Below are 21,240 nucleotides of genomic sequence, written 5' to 3'. Positions count from 1 at the left end.
AATGGCAGTAGCCTTTGAGGTACAACCACAAATCCGGACTGTCTCCCATTGCCTGAAAAGGCAGAAGAATGTGCCTGGTGATCCCCAGTGTCTTTGGAGTGGCCTACTGTAAACTTATTCTTGCAGGCATACACGGGCCACTCTCTTGTGTAAATAACTGCACTCGGGTCCAAGAGCATTTATTAGCCTCATTCCTGTAAACTGCCCTGGAAAGTCTCAGTGCTAATGCTAATAAAGTGGCATTGCATTATTCTGTAACTGGAGAAAGTAGTGCAGATTGGTGCTGTGCTGTGTCCTGCAGCCTCAAAATGCAAGTTACTGGAGTATAAATTAGACAGAAGCACTTACTCAGGGCTAGGGCTGCACAGTATGGACAAAATGTTAGTATCGTGTTCGTACTGCTGTGATATATTAAAAATGCACTGGGGAATGAATACACTGACAAAAGGGATACATGTAATTCACTTGAAGTGCACAGTATTTCTACATTAATTAGATATTTAACATCAACACAGTTATGTCTTTCAGTTTACTTCTGATGCTACAGCAAGTAAAAGTGCTGAAACGTTAGCAGGACAAACATTAATGTCTCTTTCCTTTACATAGATTAGCATTTTGGACTCTTTTTATTACCAAGAGACATTGTTTTTACATTCAGTTCAATTTTCAGTTCAAAGTATAATTCATAGTATTGATAAGTCATAATATAGCTAGAATTATATACTTTTGAATATGATTTCAACAATGCATTAACAAATTAAATAATTCTAAAAACAATGATACAAGTGGCCAAAACTACTTTTTAGCACTATGCACACTTAAAAATATGGTTCTTTAGTTAAGGTGTATGTAAATGGTTCTGTATAAAATCACGTACACTCAAAGATCCCCTTGCATGATTAACACGTTCCTTACCTTATGAAAGCATTCTTCAGACTGATGGAGAATGAGTTCTATATAGGGTTTTATACAGTACCAAAAATGGTTTTGCTGTTGTTACAAGCTTGATATTGCAATATTAGTAGAACCATTTTTGGTGCTATGTTGAACTCTTTTCACAATGTCAAGAACCCATTAATAATGCAAAGGGTTTTTTTAAGTGTTCAAGGTTCTATATAGAACTATGGTTTTCTCTGCTAAGGAACCGTTGAAGAACCATCGTTTTTAAGAGTGCATGTTTGGCAGAAATTGTGTTGATACATTCTGTACATGTGAAAATGGTGTCCACCTTCACACCAAAGAAAGTCAGTGAATGACTTTTTCAGTATAATGTGACCAAGGTGCCGAAGCTAAGTAAGACGTGAATCGATTTCCAAATCAGTGTTTTATTCTATTGCTGCATTCAATGGCAAAAGTTGGGAAAATGTACCTCTTGACAGAATGTTCCATTGACTGTGGTGGTTTGCTGCCATCACTGCTGGCAGTGGCAGAATTTTTTTGTTTTTGTTCTTACACTCCAACATAACATTCCCAAACCAGTTAATTCTGTTCCTTTTACATCAGCCGTTCATCAGTGGTCACCAGCCCTGATGCTGGAAATTTACCTTCCTATCAAGTGTAGTTTGAACCACCACCTGCCACACCTGCTCTAGCTAATTAACATACTCAGACTCTTGACTGGCTGGATGAGATGCATTAGTGCTAGATAAGTGGGGGGGGCTGCATGTTGGAAACAGACTGGAGCTGAAGACTACAGGAAAGTAAATCTCCAGAGGAGGGTTGGTAACCACTGTAGTACGTAGACCTTTTGTTTGTATTGACATGTTCACAGAACAAAAGGAGGTGACTTTTACTGGTTGTAATCAGTAAGATACTCTAAAATATAAGGTAGCCCATAATTATTTACCACAGGTTGTTGTGACATAGGCAGAAGGTGAAATATGCTTTGTCATTTTGACATGGTAAAAGGGTATTATACCAATACCACAGACCACTGAAAACAATGATGAAGCAAGTTTTTATTCAAACAGAAGCTGACTTTGTATTTGTGGCTTTGGAAGTGAGTAGGCACGTTCTACTCTTTTGGAACATTGAATCTTGCTTCTGCAGGTCCCCAAGTTCATCTTTGGATTTTTTTCAGAACCTGTAAGTTTAAAATATATCCATGGGAAATGCTGTTGCACTACTAATAAACTAATGTTAACAGTTGTTTAGCAGTATATATAGGACAATAAGGTGAGGCTTGAAATAGGTCAAACTGCAAATTAAAACATTCTGATTAAAGACATCAGTAATAAGCTCTTACTAAAATAAACTGTACTCTAAGCTCACATTTTTTGCTAGGAAAAAATCACAGTGCATCAAACAATATAGAAAGCCACACGCATATTTTATACAGTGACAGAGAACACAGTATCACACAGAAGGCTCTGTTTGTACACGCTGTTACATTTCACTCTGGCCAGCGTATATGTAAATGAGTTAAATGGGCCATCACAAATTCTCAAAATGGATCATGACTAATTTCCGCATTTTTCAAAATCAGTATTATATGACAGTAATGATTGAAAAACAGTATATTGTGTAGGCCTGTTCAGAAAGGAGTTCTCTATTTGAGGTAAAGTCTTTTAATAACGCACAGTATGCTGTATTTGTGAAGTCAGTTTATGTACACATGTGAAATGGAGCGCCATATGGTGCACTCAGTGCAGGCTCTTTCATTCTGCAGCTGGAGTTCAGTGCCTCAGCATGATGTTCTGTGTGAGAATCAGTTGTTTCCTCTCTGTGTGTGACAGGGAAGAAAGGGAGACCCTGGACTTTCACCTGGCAGGGCGCCAAATGGAGCAAAAGTATGCATTTCCTTTTTCACCCTTTCTTGATTTTGCAGCTCTTATATTCATGGGTAGCTGCTGATTTAAGGATTTTGTATAGATGTTGTTGTTTTGTTTTTTTTTTAAATATGTGTAAATGTTATGTAACCTAAATGTGCCATGGTGGAATGACTTTTAATGGTCGCTTCTACAGGGGGACCCTGGCATATTGGGCCTGCACGGACCACCTGGCCAAGCTGGTCGAAAGGTAAGAAATATGATAATAGCTGCACTGTTGTAATCTAATGTAACACATCATAATGTAATTGATCGGTTTTCTGTAAAGATATTTAACAGATCTAAGGGATGTATTCCCAGGTGTTGGAAAGTGTAGATTAATTTCAGAATGTGGTCACATTTGTCTGTAACCTCACACATTGCACCATAGCTGTTTCTGAAATGTAGCATCTTGAAGGTTTCTACATGGAGCTGTAAGTCTAAGTCTGCAAATGTGCTCCAGGTTTGTGGGTGAGTGATTGCATGCTAGACTGTGTTTGGGTTTTCCACAAAGAGAGGCCCCTATTTAACCCCTTAAACTCCAGGCTTGTTAACATAACCCTTCAAGGCAGACACAAAAAAAGAGGTTATTTCTGACATTTTATCCACTCTTTTCTGTGGGCCTGATACAGGACCCATCGGGTTCATGTGGTTAGGACGTTTTGTCCAGTGGCCATTAGTCGTTTACAGTAACTACATAAAACATATAAAATTATAATATCACGATACTTAGATGTTTTCACAATACACAAGAAATTTCTCAATATCTAGTGTTTTTCTGGTTTCAACTAACAATGCATGAGTAATGGCACATTTATAAACTATTATCAAAATAACAAGAGCAATGATTTTTATCCAACATTTCATATATTGTGCTATATGGAAGGCCACCTCAAAGTATTGACTTGGTATCTCACAATAATGACCCTTTTTTGGGGTAATATTGACTTTGTATCTCAGAATAATTATTTATTTTCTCAAAATATTGCCTTATGTTGAAATAAAGGCATATCTCATAATTACTACATCAGAATAATGAATTTCTTTGTCAATGTAACGAGGAGCGAGGAGGTGGATGCACATGCTGAGATGAGCGAGATTTATTAGAGGCAAATCCAAAATCAGGGTTGAGACAGTCCAGGGTGATAGAGCCAATACGGATTGATCGGGGGGCAGACATGACAAATCAGAATCAAACAGAACATCCAACATAGCATACAACACAAACAAAGCAAACAAAGATTCAAACAAAGACCAGCAAACACAAGGGGCAAACACAGGGCTTAAGTACACAGAGAAAATGAGAGACAGGTGGAAAACAGGTGGAGACAATCAGGGGCAGAGACATGAAACAAGGGGGCTAAACCAAAACAAAACGGACATGGACTAAACCAAAACATGAACACATGGACAGGACTGGGAGGGGCCAATCGTGACAGTCAAAGTAATGGCTTAATATCTCATAACTTAGTAACTCATAATAATGGCTTATTCTAAATAATCACCCACTATAAATGCTATATTATTATAACTACTCTAAATTATTCAGTAACTACTATGCAACTAATGTTTTCCGTAAGTTATGCAGTTATGAGAATGAGGATTTGCAGTGTGGACCCATATGGGAGAGCAGAAAGGGTTAAATCAGTGCAGAGTGAGATCCCGCTAGCATGGACTCTTCTCAGGGCAAGATCACAGCATAGGGCCTCACTCAAATTATGTTTCTTCTCACTTGTTTGGAGCGAAGCCTAACAGGCTCCAGACACGCCGACTCAAACCTGGTGTCCTCAGCTATGTTCTCTGACGAACCGGCCAGTTGGTGACATCATCCCCACTCGTTTTCCAAAAGAAGTGTGGGGGAAAATGCCTGTGAAGTAGTGTGGTTAGTTTCAATGGCTGTTCCAGTTCTGCCAAAAAGGTAATTCATTACTTCAACAAAAGTGTGTTGAAGTTACTTGATACATATGTGCACATCATTTCCTCAAGAATAAATATATTACATCAACACAGTTTCATCTTTCAGTTGACTTGTGTTGTTGTAAGATATTTTATTCATGTGGAAATGGTGTATACATGTAAAGTAAATTCAAAGCGTTGCTTCTTTCAGTTGAGGTATGTTCACTCACTGATTTGAAGAATGCTTTCCTCTGGACCTGAAGTAGGTCATCATTGCTTACGAGTAAATGAGCCAAATCAGCTAATTCAGCGCATTTTGGCATTGATGACTGATGATGTCATTATCTGTTCGCAGCTGTGGGCCCTTGAGTCAAACCGCTTTGTAATACAAAAGGCTCAATAAATGGCATCGTTTTACATGATTAGTCTTGCAGTGCAAACTGCAATGTGTCATTTACCCACTATTAAGAGAACTTTCAGTGGTATCAGATAGGAGGCTTGGGCTCATGCCAGCAGCGAAGGCTGTTTAAAAGGGATCGGCCGTGTTTTCAGAGAGCATATTTACAGGCCCCTACAGAACAGATTGAGAGGAAGCGATTGGTTCTGCCAGAGCTTTTTTGACAGCTGGCCTGAATGCTAAAAGGCTCAGTTTGGCCTCATTCCTGTTGCTCCTACTCAAGTCAAATCTAAGAAAGCGCATACTCACTCTGCAAAAATGGGCTGTTCTTTTTCTTAGAATTTTATAATTTCGTAGTCAAAGAACCATTTCACATCCAATTTTTTTAAAGCCTGATGCCTGTCCAATGGCATTTTATAATTATTCTTTTGTGTGTTGTTAATGCTAAGAAGCACACGATGACGCACATCACATTCAGATCCATATACACACTTACTTTTCTTCATTTAAGTATGAATAGGTAAAACGTATTTGCTCAAAGTTTTGGAGGTGAAATGACTCCCTGAAACATTGTAAAGTAATGGAATTACCTGGCTCCCCTCGCTGCTCCCATGTGTTTTTAATCACAAAGTTGTGGTTGAAGAAATATATTAAGCGCTTGCTGGTGGAAAAATACTTGGAGACGCACTTCTGCTAAATTACTGCTGGAAACAAACCACAAGGTTGTTCCATACATGGTCCACGTCCAGAAAGGCCTTATAACAAGAAAAAAAAATTAACAAAAGCTAAACATACTGTACATTATAACAAATGAATGGAGCACAAATGTATTTGGCTATATTTCCAGGTGTCATTTAGCTGAAAAACGAAAGGTCTTCGTTAGCGTTTGTGATTTGCTACGCACAATCCTTCAGGCCTTTTCACAAACTTTTCTCATTGGAAAAGCAGATGTCGTCTCTGGCAGTGAGAGACAGTGTTGTGTAATAGGACAAGCGCAGGCTACTATTGTCTGCTATAGCACATCCAAGAGTACAGTGATGCACACTTTCTTTCATAAAAGAATTGACTGAAGTGTGAATGGCTAAGGTCGTGTGGCGCCAAACGTGACGTAGGGTTGTTGTCTAATTATTTCAGCAGCTTGTGCCATTATTAGTAATGAAAATGGCTTGCTGACATTTGCTTGTGAACATGCAGTAACTTAATGTCAAACTGCTGCAGCATAAAGTTTCATTTGCTACTGAAAGTTCAGGAGCAGCACTGATGTGTCATAACCTCTAAGTTCTTGAAGCAGGATTAGGGAAGGGTGGCAATAGTTTCCTACTGATCATTAGTCAGTGCTAATGCAGAACCAGCTCATTAATCATTAAGATATAATGCAGTTCCATTTTCAAACTTGAAAAAGGTAACACTGTACTTGAACCTTGCTTCATATGTCATCATGACATCAAACGTCATGACATATGGCAATACGGTAATAACGGTAATGTGACTTATATTACTGAGCAAATTCTGTGACACATGACAGTATATGACATTTGCCATGACATCTTTGTGGAATGGAAATGCCAGTGTTATGTAGGAGGTTTCATGTAAAACGTTACCAAAAGAAAAATTGAAATTTAGTTGCCATCTCCGTCATTAATACTGAGATTTCTTATCCTACACGGATTAGTTATAAACAGGCATCCTGTGGTAAACTGACATCACCCCACCTCCCCATGTAAAACCAATTGCGTCGTTGTATGTAAGGCAGCAACAACACAAAAAGAAGGGTAGTACAGTTTTTATTTTGAGCTTGAAGCTTGGGCCAGAAAAGTACTTATTCACAAAGTATATATACAGCTTTGCATTACATGGTTTTCTTAGCCAGCTTATAAACTCACTGCACCTAGCCTAGCTGAGGACAGGTGTATTTCTACAAAAAAAGCCCTCTCCCCTTTGTCTCGTGAGTGACCTTTGTGAAATGTAAGTGCTGCACTGAAGAAGAAAAAAAAACTTCAAATAAAAAGTTAACAGAGCATAAGACACATTCTTGTTCTGTTAATGTACTAATAGTTTAAGACAAGACAATTTTTCCATATTACTGCTTGTGGTTCTTCAAGCTGATCGAAGTCCAACAGCCAAAGCAGTAATAGGTGATCTTGGAGCAGTTGACCAAGCAGCTCCTGCCCCACTGACGCTCTGGCCTTTGGTGGGAGTGATCCGGCAGTCCGGGCTCATGGCCAGAGACGTCCTCAGGCTGTGCTGAAAATGGGTAAACACTGTAATGAAGCAGGGTTGGGGCCTTGTCACTGACTAAAATTGTTCAAGCAGAGGAGACAAGAGAAGAGGGCAAGCTGACATGCTGCCCAGTTTCTAAGCGGACAGAGTTAGTGGCCAAGACTCAATGGAAAACATGTAAAAATAGCAAGTGAACCTGGGAGTTGGAGTGGTCTTTGGGTTGGAAAATCTTAGAGGAGGGCCAGTCCAATGAACAAATTCTAGAACATTTTTCAGGGGAGAAAAATGCTAGTTTTTGGGATGATCGTGAGCCAATAATTAACACCCTGTTGTGGCTGAATCGAGTTCCAGGTTAAAAAGTGAAAAATTATCGTTTTTTTATAGCCAGGACATCTTATCCAGAGTCACTGTACCATTAATTTCTGTTACTGTTTAAAGAGTAAAACTGTCCACAAGTAGTCACACAAGTAGGCATCAATAACGGGGAAATCATTGCAATTTCCTATTTATTGGTGACTAATAGATTGGCCAGAAATGCATTATGCATTCTCCAGAAAAAACATAGTTTTACTTTAAAAAAAAACATATTATGAAAAACCTTTTCTTTTAAATGAGTTTCATGTAGTATCAAAAATTCTTGAGCTTGAGTCCAAAATATACCATTTACACTTCAATATATATGGTTCATAATATGGTTCATAATAAGGTTCATACTTTGAAACTAAGCTGCAACAGTCTGGTTTTAAATGTATTCATATTTACCCATAGCCACATATTTACCCATGTGCACATTTACACATAAATTCAGCCTACAACAGTTTAGCCCTGCCTGTTCATGAATGAGTTGTAAGGAGTGCTTTAGCCTGAAAGGCTTTTTGAAAGAGACAGGCAATCAAAACAGACATCATTTATATAAATCCATCTTAAATAAGCAGTCATTTTAAGGGGTAATTTATCGCTTTTTTGCTGAATAAAACCTCACATGTATATGGAACTTTGGAGGGTGTACATGTGAATATAAAAGTGTAGAACATGCCCTTTGTACATTTGGAACCCTTTTCTTTCCAGATATGACAATGGTTCCTTCCCTGTGGCTGTATAATTATTGCAGCTATGCTGTCAGCCACTCTGAACAGAGTCAGCAACATGTGTTGGAGACCTCCATAGGTGTCTGTCTAAACAGATGGGACACAGTTGTCTGCCACTGGCAGCCAACTCACTCCAGCTTCACTCTGCCTGTCACCTGCCTTCAAACTCAGCTTTGTTGCTTTCCCGCGCTGTTTACCCAATCATATAATTATCCTCAATCTTTGTCCTTTCTTACTCCAGTGATTTAATCCCTTCCCTAATGCATGAGGGAAAGCTTTTAGTTTCTGGATGCAAAAAAAAAAAAATCAAGCAATGGAAAGCCCCTGGCTGAGTCAGCAAGTCAGAGGCGAATGACCATTTGGGAGGAAGGAGATACCTCCCCTTTGGCACTGGAGTGCGATGGAACCAGAACAAGATGCTATTTTGGAATTGGAGACATCCATTCAGAGAAAGAAGCTAAAATGCCTGCAAAGAATTAGAGAAGAGTAAGAAAATATAGAAAAATAAGTTTGTTCACAAAATCTCTAGAATATTGAACCCAGTTTCCAGAAAGAACCCTGCATATACTAATGAATAGTAAGTATTGAGTTTGGCAGTGGAGGCTGAGCTCACTTCATGTTTTCAAATGGCCTGTTGTGAGATTTATGATTTTTATCTTCTTTCATTGGTGCTATTATTCATAGTTGCTGTAACAAAGTCCTTGACACTAAAATGACTTCAGAACTAATTATAGACTGGGAGTATCAGCCAACGTTTTCAAAGATATTGACCATTCAGATCAGTGTGAGAGACTACAGCTCATTAGAAGGAGACATTTTGTTTAGATTTCAGTGCAGACTATATCTCAGGTCAGTTTTACGGTGCAGCTTATAAGCAGCAGATTGTTTAAAGCATTGTCAGTTTTAGCAGTTCATATCACTGCTGATAAAAGTGCAGATGTCAAAGGCAGCTAAGTGCATGTAGCTGGGGCACCATGTTGTTTCTGTCAGCTGCACTCAAGGCTGTGGTGCTCAGGGCGATCCAAGTCATTAACAGCATCGATTAATCTCTCCATAAGAAAAAACAAAGTGCCAAGAGCTTCAACGGTGTGCTGGGTTTCATTATCCCACACCAGGCATGAAAGTATATAAAAATTTTATATCACAGTAATTACTTGGTCTTTCATCACAGTTTATAATGTTTTGTAAATATATGTTATTAACCCCTTAAAATCCCAGACTTTTTACATTCTATGGCTTATTCAGTATCTACAGGGACTTCAGTGCTATTCTTAGGTTATAGAAGCGTGCAATAAAACTTTGGGCTATGATCTGTTAAGGGGTTAAGTAAACTTCAAAACACCAGTACTATGCTGGTAGTTAGGAACCCGTGCCATATAATGTTGTGGCCGTCTGAGAGCTGTGAAGGTGCTCCAACATAAAACAAAGCCTGAGCTGTACCAGTCGGTTCTTAAACTCCCTCAAATAAGCTCACATACAGACACTTGCAGTTTAAAGGGTTCACCACATACATGTGTATGAGCGCATACACACAAATACTTACATAAACACTCAATTGCTTCCTCAGACCACGGTTGCTCCAGATTGTAACGCTAGGGGGCTTTTTTCCCCTTGATTGTATGCAAGACAAAAATTGGCTCCAAAGACCAGACACATTGGGACGCTCTTTTCCATGGCTGTGCAGTCTGGCCGGCCTGACTCCTTTTTCACTTAACTCTTCTCATGGGACCTTGTTTTCCTTATATAATATATTTCCATTCGTAAGGGCTGGACTCGGCATTGTTCTTTGTCCTCCTGCAATCAGTTCCAGTGTAGGGATCACAGACTGGTGTGTTTTGCTTTTAAACGGCATTTAGCACAGTGTGTTCTCTTGCTTTGATCCTCGTGCCCCCAGTTGTGCCAGTCAATTATTTATGTTGTTATTTATGTTGAAGAGAGGTCACTGTAATTGTGCAGCCTTTTATAACCTGTATAAAAGCGATGTTTAGCAAAGAGATCTCGCCTCCTGGCCTGTTGTCAAATACAGTAAATTGCTGTTGATGGAACAGCTGGCATTGGCATAGTAGCTGCTACGTGGAGTGTGTTTTTGCAGATGCTAATCGTCATCGCTGATGGAATGCTGTGACTTGATATAGCAGTCGTGGCTATGGAGGTCACACTGGCCCGCTGCACTGTTGGGAATTTAAATAACGTTGACCAGTAGGCAGTAGATTGACTATGTGATACCGTTATTATAAGTTGCATTACGATAAGCTTTTTTCATCTTTGTAAAATAGAATTATTTTCATATCAAAATAACATTTTTTGATTTTTTAAAAATCACATCAAATTTTTGATATTTTAAAATACCAGCTGCCTTTTAAATTGGTGAATGTCATGAACAAACTAATGAACTAATAGAAGTAGTCCTAAAAAGTACAGTTGTAAAAAAGTTGTTTGTTTATTGATTTATTGTAAGGTACTCAGCAAGAAACTAAGATTACCACATGTAAGCCTAACTGAAGTTATAAAAAATGACTTCTGCTGAACGTAGCAGAAATGAGGTTGCTTTGTAAACATGGCTATTGAGTTGTGCTGGTTGAATGCACTGTGCTGATGGCAGATATCATGCCTGTACAAAATGCCACTTGTGGTATGGCGTATTTTTAGGATGTCCTCACACCACTGAGTCAAAACCAAACGGTTTTTGCTCTTGTACAGTCAGGATTAGCTAAGCAGCTACATACTCCATATACAAAGTACAAGGTAAACTTTGGGCGATGTTCACAGTTCTGTTTTTTCAGTTCTAGATTAATCATAATGACCAAATTAAATATGGCAATGTACTACTTCCAAAACTTAATTTCAACTTTTGAAATTAATAATTAATTCCAAGCTCCAGTTTAGAGTTAGGAACTGCCTGAAATTAGCAGAAATAGAAATGGTCTAGTAGTGGTAGTAGTATCTTTGTTAATGCTTGAGTTGGCACATCATTGTTATGAAATCAAAGTTAAAATAAACCCAATTTTCCACACAATTATGCAAATTTCAGCCCATCTACAATAAATTCTCATTACATTAACTAATGTGAAGGCTAAGAATGTTGTCTCCACACCTGTAAAGTAGTCTTTGGAGGGTTTGTACAGCAGAGACATTCTTCTGAATGTCAGTACTAAGAACACTTGTCAGTTGCATTCATAAGAGGTACAGCGAGTATACCTCTTTATGCGTACGTTCAGTCGCCCCAGCACTCTTGTCGGTTTACTTAAGGCTGCTCTTGTTGTTGTGTGTGACAAGTGTCTATTATGTATGTATTGCTGTTTTGTCTGAAATATAAAGAATGCTTATCAGCTCATAAGGTTTTTTTTTCCATTTTCTGCACATTACTTTTAGGAATAGAAGTGCCAGGTCAAAGAGCAGAGTCTTTGGGACCTCAGACCCCCATGTCTGCGACTGGTCTGAGGAATTTGTTGGACCCAATCATTTAGATTGTTGCTTCAACGCATTTCATTTGCATTATAAGTATCATAAGCATTTGAATGTATCACCACCAGTATGTTAGGTTTTTAAGGGTGTAGCAATGCACAGTACAAAAATGATGAATCTAGCTGAATAGTGTTTTTAATTATGGGAGTACTGTTCTTCTCAAATCAAATCAAATATGATTGTTATCAAATCATATACTGTGAAGAACTAATTATCATGACCTGTCATGTAACATGAAAATATTTATCCAAGCTTTGTATTGCATTTTTACCATATTGTTTTCCAGTTTTGTAGACTGGCATTTTTTCCCTGGCAGTGTAAGTATAGTCCCTAATATATTACTTCTTTAGGATCATTAATCTGGGAGTACAGTGACTTCATATAGCTCCATTAAGTTTATCGTTGTCAGAAACTGCATGGAAAAATCTAGGTGTTAAGTCATTTTTAAAGGCTGCCTTGCTGTTTAAGAAGTAGGAAAAAAATAAGACTCACTACCAGTGAAGAAATCCCATCAGCCAGTAGTTTTATTCCTAACAACTCAAAATGATGCCCTAAGTAACTTTTCTCGTCAGTCTGATTAAAGGCAGGCTTTTTGGCACTACAAGAAAAAACAGAAACCTTGTGCAAAAGCCATCACACCAGCACATAAACCCACTCTCCATTACCATTAGCAGGAAGGTGATTGCCACTCATTCTGCCAAGACACATACTGCTGCCTTGCTTGTAAACAGAGATGGAGTAGTTGAGTGTGTTAACCTTCCACTTGTTCCATCAACTAGGCTTGCCAATAGTGGCTCACTTGATCTACAGTTTTAAGGTGAAAATTTACTACTACTTTTTTGGGGTTGTGTAGTGACATTTTCGCAAGTTCTTCTCCACTTTCTGTGAGAACCATCAGCTGTGTTGTTTGAAATGCTCCAAAATCACATGTTTTTTTTTGGCGGTGCATAATTTTTATTAACTGTTTCTTGTTATTCCTAATTTAATAACCACAACACATTTGTCTGGTATTTTGTGCACTGCAACAAGCCTACATGATTCAGTAATGCAATAAATCAATGGCATTAAAAGATGATGACCTCCAGAAGCTCTGAGAACATATGGTGAACCAATTTCAATTCGCAAGCTCTGGATGACATAACATGAGACTGGCCTCCTGGAAGGTATAAGGGCCCACTCACCAGCTATTGTGGTTGGAAAGTGGTGATAGCTGTGCTTGTAAGAGAGGAATCTGCTGCTCTGTGCTTTAAGAGCTATTAGATTCTTCACCACTTATTACTTTTCCACTGCTGGTTGTCTCCCTACTGGAAACATTTGTAATGTCCTAGGCCTTGTTCAGGTCTGTTTTGCTGTTCCTAATGGAAGCCACACACTGAGCTCTACAGGAGTTCTTGTTAAAAGAAGCATGGTTGTTGATTGTCTGGGACTAAGTTACCAGTAAATGACTGAAGTCATTTAGTGGGCTTTGTGGTGATAACTGATATTCCTGCAATGTGAAAAAGGTCTCACAATACAAAGCAGTAGTAGCTCCCTGTGTGGACTGTTGCTTTGCACAGAAATGCCTGTGGTGTTTTTGATGATGTGTGTTATTAGATCATGTCCTGTGTAAAAATTGCTGTTGCTTAAACGGTCCTTCACCATCACCATGGTTTCTACTGGGCCCATTGTTAGCATCCAGTGCAGGGTGTTGGAATGGTCTCTCTTGCTCCTTCATCATCTGATTTTCTCTTTCTCTTTCCAGGGACAGAAAGGTCATCCTGGACCACCTGGCCATCCTGGAGAGCCTGTGAGTTTTTTTGCTGGTTTTTCACCTTTCTAACTACAGTTTCTAAGTACAGTTCATTGCTCCTTTCAGTAGAAAGACCGGATCTAACTATCTACACCTTCCATAACTACAGTGACCGTTTTGAAAAAAAAAAAGAACAGAAAGGACCCAACCTTGTGTTGATAGTGCTATAGGTTAACTGCTTGAAGATATATGAGCAAATATCTTTAAATTAAATAATTAAGTGAAAAATTCCTTTTCTGCTGTCAGGCTGTCTCTCTTAACATGTCCTTTCTTATTGTATGAATTAGATACTGCTTACATATTCGTTGATAAACCCTTCAATACCTCTTTTAATACTGTTAAAAGGCCACTTATTTTGTCCACTTATTTTGTTAATCTGTTAATGCTTAGAATCATGCATGAAGATAACATTGCTATGTAAAGAGCAATATTTGTCATTTCAGTTGGGAGATTAACAGTTAAGTTTGAGGTGGGCAGGTCTATATTGGAAAATCCCTTGAACCAATTGGAATTAGGGCACATTTTTGTCAGCAGCTCCTTTCCACAGCTTCATCCCACACAAACCAAACTGGCCTTGTGCCTGACCGACTACCCATGAGAGAACTAGTGAGCTATCATTTGAAAAAGAAACCTTAATAAATAAAACATGTCTTTAATGGCTACTTTATGAATGATCAGTTCCACAGTTTCACACAAGTGAAACAGGGCTTTGGAGAGCATATTGTTGATAGAGCTTTTTCTTTTTTTCATGTCTTTCTCCCTGCTATCACTGGATGTCTAAGCTGATGGGCTTAGACATCCAGTGTGCAAGTCAATTGATTAACAATGTTTTCTCTGCATAATCTGTTGGCTGGTGTAACTTAGCTGACACATTTAGTTTAGCTGACACATTTAGCAAATGCTAAAAATACTCAAAGTCTTACATTGGCCACTAGCACTCATTTCCATGATTACTATAGTAACTCCTAGGTGAATGTAATCTCACACAGATTCTGCACCCAAAATGAGAAAATTGAGAAAGCCTGCTGCCATGGAGTTGTTTACATTTTCATGGCTATGCCATGTCAAATTTGGTAAAGTCTGAAACACCCAAACAGTCTTGATCATCTAGATGATATAGAGGAGCTCATCTTCTAGATCATCTAGAGAAGCTAAGTTTTTGTAGCTTTTGACTCAGTTTAAAATATTGCTTAGGATTTATTGTTTTAAATATTACCTGGTTATAATTATCAAGTCAGAAATCTTTTGTCTCATTGAGCTTAATTATTTGCAATGAAGTTGGCAGCTCATGTAAAAGGTACATCTTGGCTCCTTTTGCAAGATCCCAGTTTATATTTACCTACTCTATTTGAACTCACATTCATCTCAACCATTTTTACTCAGCAACAGCTGGCCATAACTACCAATGTCTAAACATTTCAACCAGAATGATTCAGAATGGTTACTCAGCATGCGCAGTAATACACACTGGTACATAAATTCCTTCCTTATGTGCCTAAATGGAATTAGGTCCATACATAGTGGTTTATACTTTTAGCCATTTCATAGTAATTGTGGGTGTCTCTAAAGACCTGACCCTGTTTCTCATATTAATAGAAATGAAGGCCCTTAAACCAGCAACAAATCATAAAAAGAAAATCATATGACTCTAGCTTGCATTAATTATTTCCATCCATTCAGGTTGTAAAGGCTGTCGTGCTGAAAAGAATGAGCCCTTGTTTGTGGTTTGATTTTTTTTTTATATATATATACAGCTTATGCATACATACCAATGCCATTTATGGTCAGTCAGAAATAAGAAAAATATGGTCAGGAGTGTTAATGTTATATTGCATAATAAAACCCAATAATTTTGAATTGTAATTATTCCAATAACCACGTACATTTACTGTCTTTTTAAAGTCACAGTGGCAGTAAGAAGCCAACTGCTGTAGCGTCGCTGCAAAGTACACACCAGGACAATGAATGTTTGCACACTTATAATCTCAACAGTAAAACAGTAGTAGAGCTGTTGATGATTTCAAGCTTGTTTTAAATGTTGTTTTGGTGTTATAAAGAAATAAGAGGTTCAATATAAGAAAGGTCTATCAATATAATCTGTTTGTTAGACATTGTCACTATATTTTATGCCACAGTTTTGATAACTACTGTCAGTGAACCCTGCTGCATAACATTGAGCTAACACTACCTTATATATATAGATATATCGTGGGAGATATTTCATGCTGTCATGAGTTGATTAATTCATTCAAATGCTCTTCAGTGAAATGTTACTTGTCATTCACAGTTGCAAAATAATAATAATAATGAAGATAACCAGGTTAACTAGCTACATTAGCTATTCACCAACCCAACTATACTCCGAAGTTCCTCCGAACTGTACTTGTCCATACTTCTCTCATTTCCTCTCTCTCATCAAAAATGGATTGACCCAACATATAAATTGCATAATAAATGGTTATACCTGAGAATTTAATATTTACGTTTTTAACCCTGAAAGCTCCTTTGTATATAAACATTTTCAAATATTTTGGCCCTACTTTAAGGCCATAGTCTGTCTTTCACAAAACTTCTATTAGCCAACCAGCTGTTGAAACGCTGCTAATTTCATAGAGCTGACTATAGTGGCATTTGACGTGTTTAAACTTACAGTCTTCAAAGATGACTTGGAGCACTGTAGACTGTAGATTTGAGAAGCAACTGAAATAATACCCAGTTGTTTTCTCGTCATTTGCAAGTTTTATTCCACAGATTGAATCAGCAATAAAACATTCCACTGCCTTTTTCTTAACTTGCTCATAAAAAAATCTGTGTGGTACCCCTGGTGCTCACCTGTGGTTCTTTGGCACTGCCATATATGCACCTGTGCTCATTATAGGCCTCTCACTGTCTGAATTAAATCATTGCACGCATTGAAAATAAAGTGCAGTAGTATTATCAACCAGCATGTCACACTGATATTGATCAGAATCAGAATTTGCAGCAGATGTAAAAACACATTGTTTCCATTTTTACCACAAATCATATCAACATGTTTGTAACTGACTGCAATAGACTGTCCTGTGGTGGTTTGTGTGTGATCCCAGGCAAAAAAAACACAAAAGTGAACCATATATATCATATTTGTTGATCATGAAAATGACCAGTCACATTGAAACTTGCATGTGATGTTTTTCTTAGAATAAGAAATGTAAGTAGAACATCTTTAGAAGTTAGTATACAGAAACAGCCTGGTAAAATTCACTGTATATTGTGTATATCTGTGTACGTCCAACCACACCAATGCTTCAAGCGTTATGATATTTGTCATAGCAATTACTGTAAATGGTCACATTATACTCTTATACTATCGGACATAATCTGTCATTATAACTCATGACAGCATATGATATCTTCCCTGACATGTTTATGGCAGGCTTATGACAATCCTAAATGGGAGACATTAATACTGATGATACAGTAATTGTGATGAATGTTTCCTTTCTTCTTTCTCTCCACCATCTTCCCTTCTTTCTCCACAATTTCCATAGGGGGAGCGAGGGTCTGATGGAAGTCCAGGTGCCAAAGGTTATCCTGGCAGGCAGGTGCAGTAAATCTCCTGTTGTGCTGCTGCCTCGTATAGTAGTCCTAGAAATGTATGTGCTAAGAAATTCAGTAGGCAGTCTATCAGGGAGTCTACAGGAGGCCCAAAAAAGCCTTCAGTCTGCTAAAGTCTCTAGCTCTTTTGACAGGCTCAGTCCTTAGAAGCCTTGGAAGCCTCCTGGGAACATAAAACTAGAAAAACACATAAAATACAAAACACTGTTGTATTTGTAGGTTTAGCGCTGCCCACAATGGTATAATCTTCTTTTAGGGGAGCCTAAGGCATGAATAACATTCTGCATGCTGGAAAACTTCGTTTGGCACATGACGGATGTCTTGCACACACAGCTGAGCATAATTGCAACGGCTGGGCATTATAAATCCCACTCTGCTTCTTCCTCTCTGTCTCCAAACTCCACACATCTGGCAGAGCAGCTCGGACTTGGCCACTGCTGAAATGTTTATAATAGTGGGGAATCACAAATCTGGACCTTTCTGCTGCCTTCATCATTAAAGCCTGCTTTAGAGAGCCCAGCTGGAACTTTGAAGGCTGATGGTAGTTTGAGTACCCCCATACTATCTGCAGAATAAGGCTGTCACTGTTCATTACATTATTAACAAGAGTAATCGGCTGATTATTTTGGTGATTAATAAGGTAATCAGAGTTTAAGGTATGTAAACACTGTCAGATTTAAATCCACTACACAGTTCATACAGTTAATATATGGAAATTAAGCTGCCCATTTGAAGTGCATTTGTTTATGTGATGTCACAAAAAACGGTGCATTTACCTGCATATTCAGCCTACAGAGTTTGGCTCCAACCATTTAAATTGAAGTTAAAAGGAGTGTTTCAGCCCAGACTGCTTTTTGAATGAGGCAAAATAGAGGACAGATAATGAGAACACAAGCCACATACATATATAATGTACAAGTCAGAAAGGCAAAGGTGGCGTCTTTACAAAAGACCTTTTTAAAAATATAACAAAAATACATTTTGGAAAAAAATATATATAAACGGTTGTTTCTCTCAAGCTCTGTTTTCAGTGTAAGACAGACCAGTAAGCATTATCATCACTCAAATTGCCAAATAATCATTGCTGACTTGTTGAGGATGTAAGTTTCCTTTTTTTTAAATCTTTAAATGTGAAAGCCCTACAGCACTGCAAGTGTAGATGCACTGTAAAACAAGCTGGAGTTTGGTAAAGGTAGTGCCAACACACCTTATCAGCAAAGTTGAAATAAAGAACAGATGCGGTGATGTCTTCTTCACTTCAGCCAGAGTTCAGTCATTCCCTATAGGCAGCAATCAGTGATTTCAGCTCTAGTTGGCAATTACAAAAGATTCATCATGGTTGCTATTAACTACAGCATTTCACAACCTTTCAGAGCTCCAGTTATTTACATTATGGCATGCTTAGAGTGCTCTGAATCGGCCCCATTACTGGGCCATTTCAATATTTGCTTCTTCTAAATATTTGAAAGGATGTTGTAGGGAACTTTGAGTGCTGTTGATAGGAAGTTAGGGAGATGTTTCACCCAGAATGAGTCCAGCTGAAACAGAGCACGTTGTTTTCTACTACAGCAGAGCTCAGAGACAGGGACTTCGGCATGGCTCATTGCTTCATCAGCACAGCCATTCTGTTCCTCATTATAACATGCTTGGATTGTCACTGGCACTGTCATGCTTCATTTGTTCTCAGCCAGCACCCTTATAGGCTTCATATGTCTAAACATCTGATAGATATGATTAAAATATAGTTTTGGAAGATGTACATAGTTTTCTGCAGTATATGTGCAAAAGTTTATATATATCTACTCATCTAAAATTTCTTCTGAATGTTTCTTTCAACATTCCCACTTTGCTGCAGAAATACTTTGCTGGGAAGACTTTACACTAGAGTCCATGACAGAAGTTCTGTCGCTTATCCATGTTGTGACTCATATGAAAGCTGAAACCCTCCCATATGAGGTTTAATTTACAAAAATAAATTTGCTTCACTGCAGAAATATTGATCATTTAATGAACACAGAAAGGTCAGATTTTGGCAAGACAAAAGTTTTGTCGCCTTGTCATATAATGCACCCAATCCTAGTGTACAGCCTCAGCTGTGCTCACTAATTGATCGGTTAATTAGTGAGTGTGTATAAAAAGAGCCCCAGCACCTCAGACCTTCACTTGAACTGCAACTTGACCTCTGACAACATGCCAAAAATCCACCCTGCGACCAAAGCCTTGATTATCAAGAGGCTGAAAACCAGATCAACTGCAGAGGTGGCTGGCACCTTTAATGTGTCTCAGCATCAAGTACAAAGAATTAAAAAAAGATTTGAAGAGACGTTTTTGACAAGCCCAGGTCCGGCAGACCCCGCAAGACAACTGCTCAGGTGTAACGTTTGTTGGTTAGAAAATCCAAAGCCAGCCCCTCTTCCACTTCCACTGAAATGGCCTTCATGGTCGATTTAAAAACCGTGTGGCATTTGCCTGCTAAACAGATGGACGCTTGAAAAATGGTAGAAGGTGGATTTCTCAGATGAATCTTCAGTTGAATTACACCACAGCCACCGCAAATACTGCAGGAGACCTACTGGATCCAAGATTCACCCAGAAAACAGTTAAGTTTGGTGGTGGAAAGATCATGGTCTGGGGTTACATTCAGAATGGGGGTGTGCGAAACTTTTGCAAGATGGAAGGCAATATCAATAGCCTAATATATCAAGAAGTATTAGCTACCACTTACATTCCCAATCATAAAAGGGGTCAAATTTTGCAGCTGGTTGGTGCTCCATCTCATACATCCATCTCTACATCAAAGTTCCTCAAGACGAAGAAGATCAAGGTGCTCCAGGACTGGCCAGCCCAGTCACCAGACATGAACATCATTGAGCATGTTTGGGGTAGGATGAAAGAGGAAGCTTGGAAGACAAAACCAAAGAATCTTGATGAACTCTGGGAGGCATGCAAGACTGCATTCTTTGCTATTCCTGATGACTTCATCAATAAATTGTATGAATCATTGTCGAACCGCATGGATGCAGTCCTTCAAGCTCATGGAAGTAACACAAAATACTAAATATGGCTCTAATAGCAGCACAACTTCATTCACCAATGTTATTAAAAACATATCTTTGTATTTGAAGTAAATTGTTTGTTTGATTTTCACATTACTTTCTGTGGGTGACAAAACTTTTGTCTTGCCAAAATCTGACCTTTCTGTGTTCATTAAATGATCAATATTTCTGCAGTGAAGCGAATTTATTTTCGTAAATTAAACCTCTTTTGAGAGGGTTTCAGCTTTCATACGAGTCATTTCTAAAACCAATGGATGAATTTAAAGTCAGGTTATAAGCTTTTGTTTCCACAACATGGATAAGCGACAGAACTTCTGTCAGGGACTGTAAATGCTGGAACATTGCTGTGAGGATTTGATTACATTCAGCTACAAGAGCATTGGATGTTACACAAGATTACTAGTTTTAGATCACTCCACTCCACATCCACTCCACTCCAGAGATAGAGTGCCATCATTTCAGAGCGCGCAGTTCCACTGCTCTACAGCTTAATGCTGGGGGACTTTTGCACCCGTCTAACTGATGCTTGACATCAGACATGGTAATCTTAGGCTCAAGTGTGCCTGCTCCCCAGTGTCCCAATTTAGTGACAATGCTTTTCTCTGGAGATTATACAAACTATGTAGAAAGTTAGTAAATTCATTATTAGAAGGGGTGTCTGGATACTTTTGGACACTGTATAAATCTATTGCTTTAACTTCACTTCCAGTGGCCTTTATTGTAACAATATCTGTCACTATCAAATAGGGAAAATAAGGGTATGTTTTGCAAGTTGTGTTTTCCCTCCATGACCTTATTCACAAATTATATGACTTAATCAAATATGATGTAACATGGAAGACATTAAATTCAGATGTGGATTCCATAACATTAGCTGCATTGTTCCCTTTTCATATCATGCAAACCCAGAGCTGTTATTATTGAT

General features: G+C 38.4%; 1 protein-coding gene across 1 annotated transcript in view; it reads left to right on the top strand.

Annotated features, from left to right (window-relative positions):
• The window catches only part of col27a1b (collagen, type XXVII, alpha 1b), a 120,767-nt gene that overhangs the window by 45,538 nt on the left and 53,989 nt on the right, over nt 1-21,240 (top strand). Inside the window, exons 6-9 of the mRNA XM_017691028.2 lie at nt 2,736-2,789; nt 2,965-3,018; nt 13,615-13,659; nt 17,193-17,246. Of these exons, the coding sequence (XP_017546517.1) occupies nt 2,736-2,789; nt 2,965-3,018; nt 13,615-13,659; nt 17,193-17,246 (207 nt within the window). The remainder of the gene's footprint in view (nt 1-2,735; nt 2,790-2,964; nt 3,019-13,614; nt 13,660-17,192; nt 17,247-21,240) is intronic.

This window comes from Pygocentrus nattereri, chromosome 20 (genome assembly GCF_015220715.1).
Source record: "Pygocentrus nattereri isolate fPygNat1 chromosome 20, fPygNat1.pri, whole genome shotgun sequence".
Lineage (NCBI taxonomy): Eukaryota > Metazoa > Chordata > Actinopteri > Characiformes > Serrasalmidae > Pygocentrus > Pygocentrus nattereri.
This window is presented reverse-complemented; position numbering and strand designations above follow the sequence as displayed.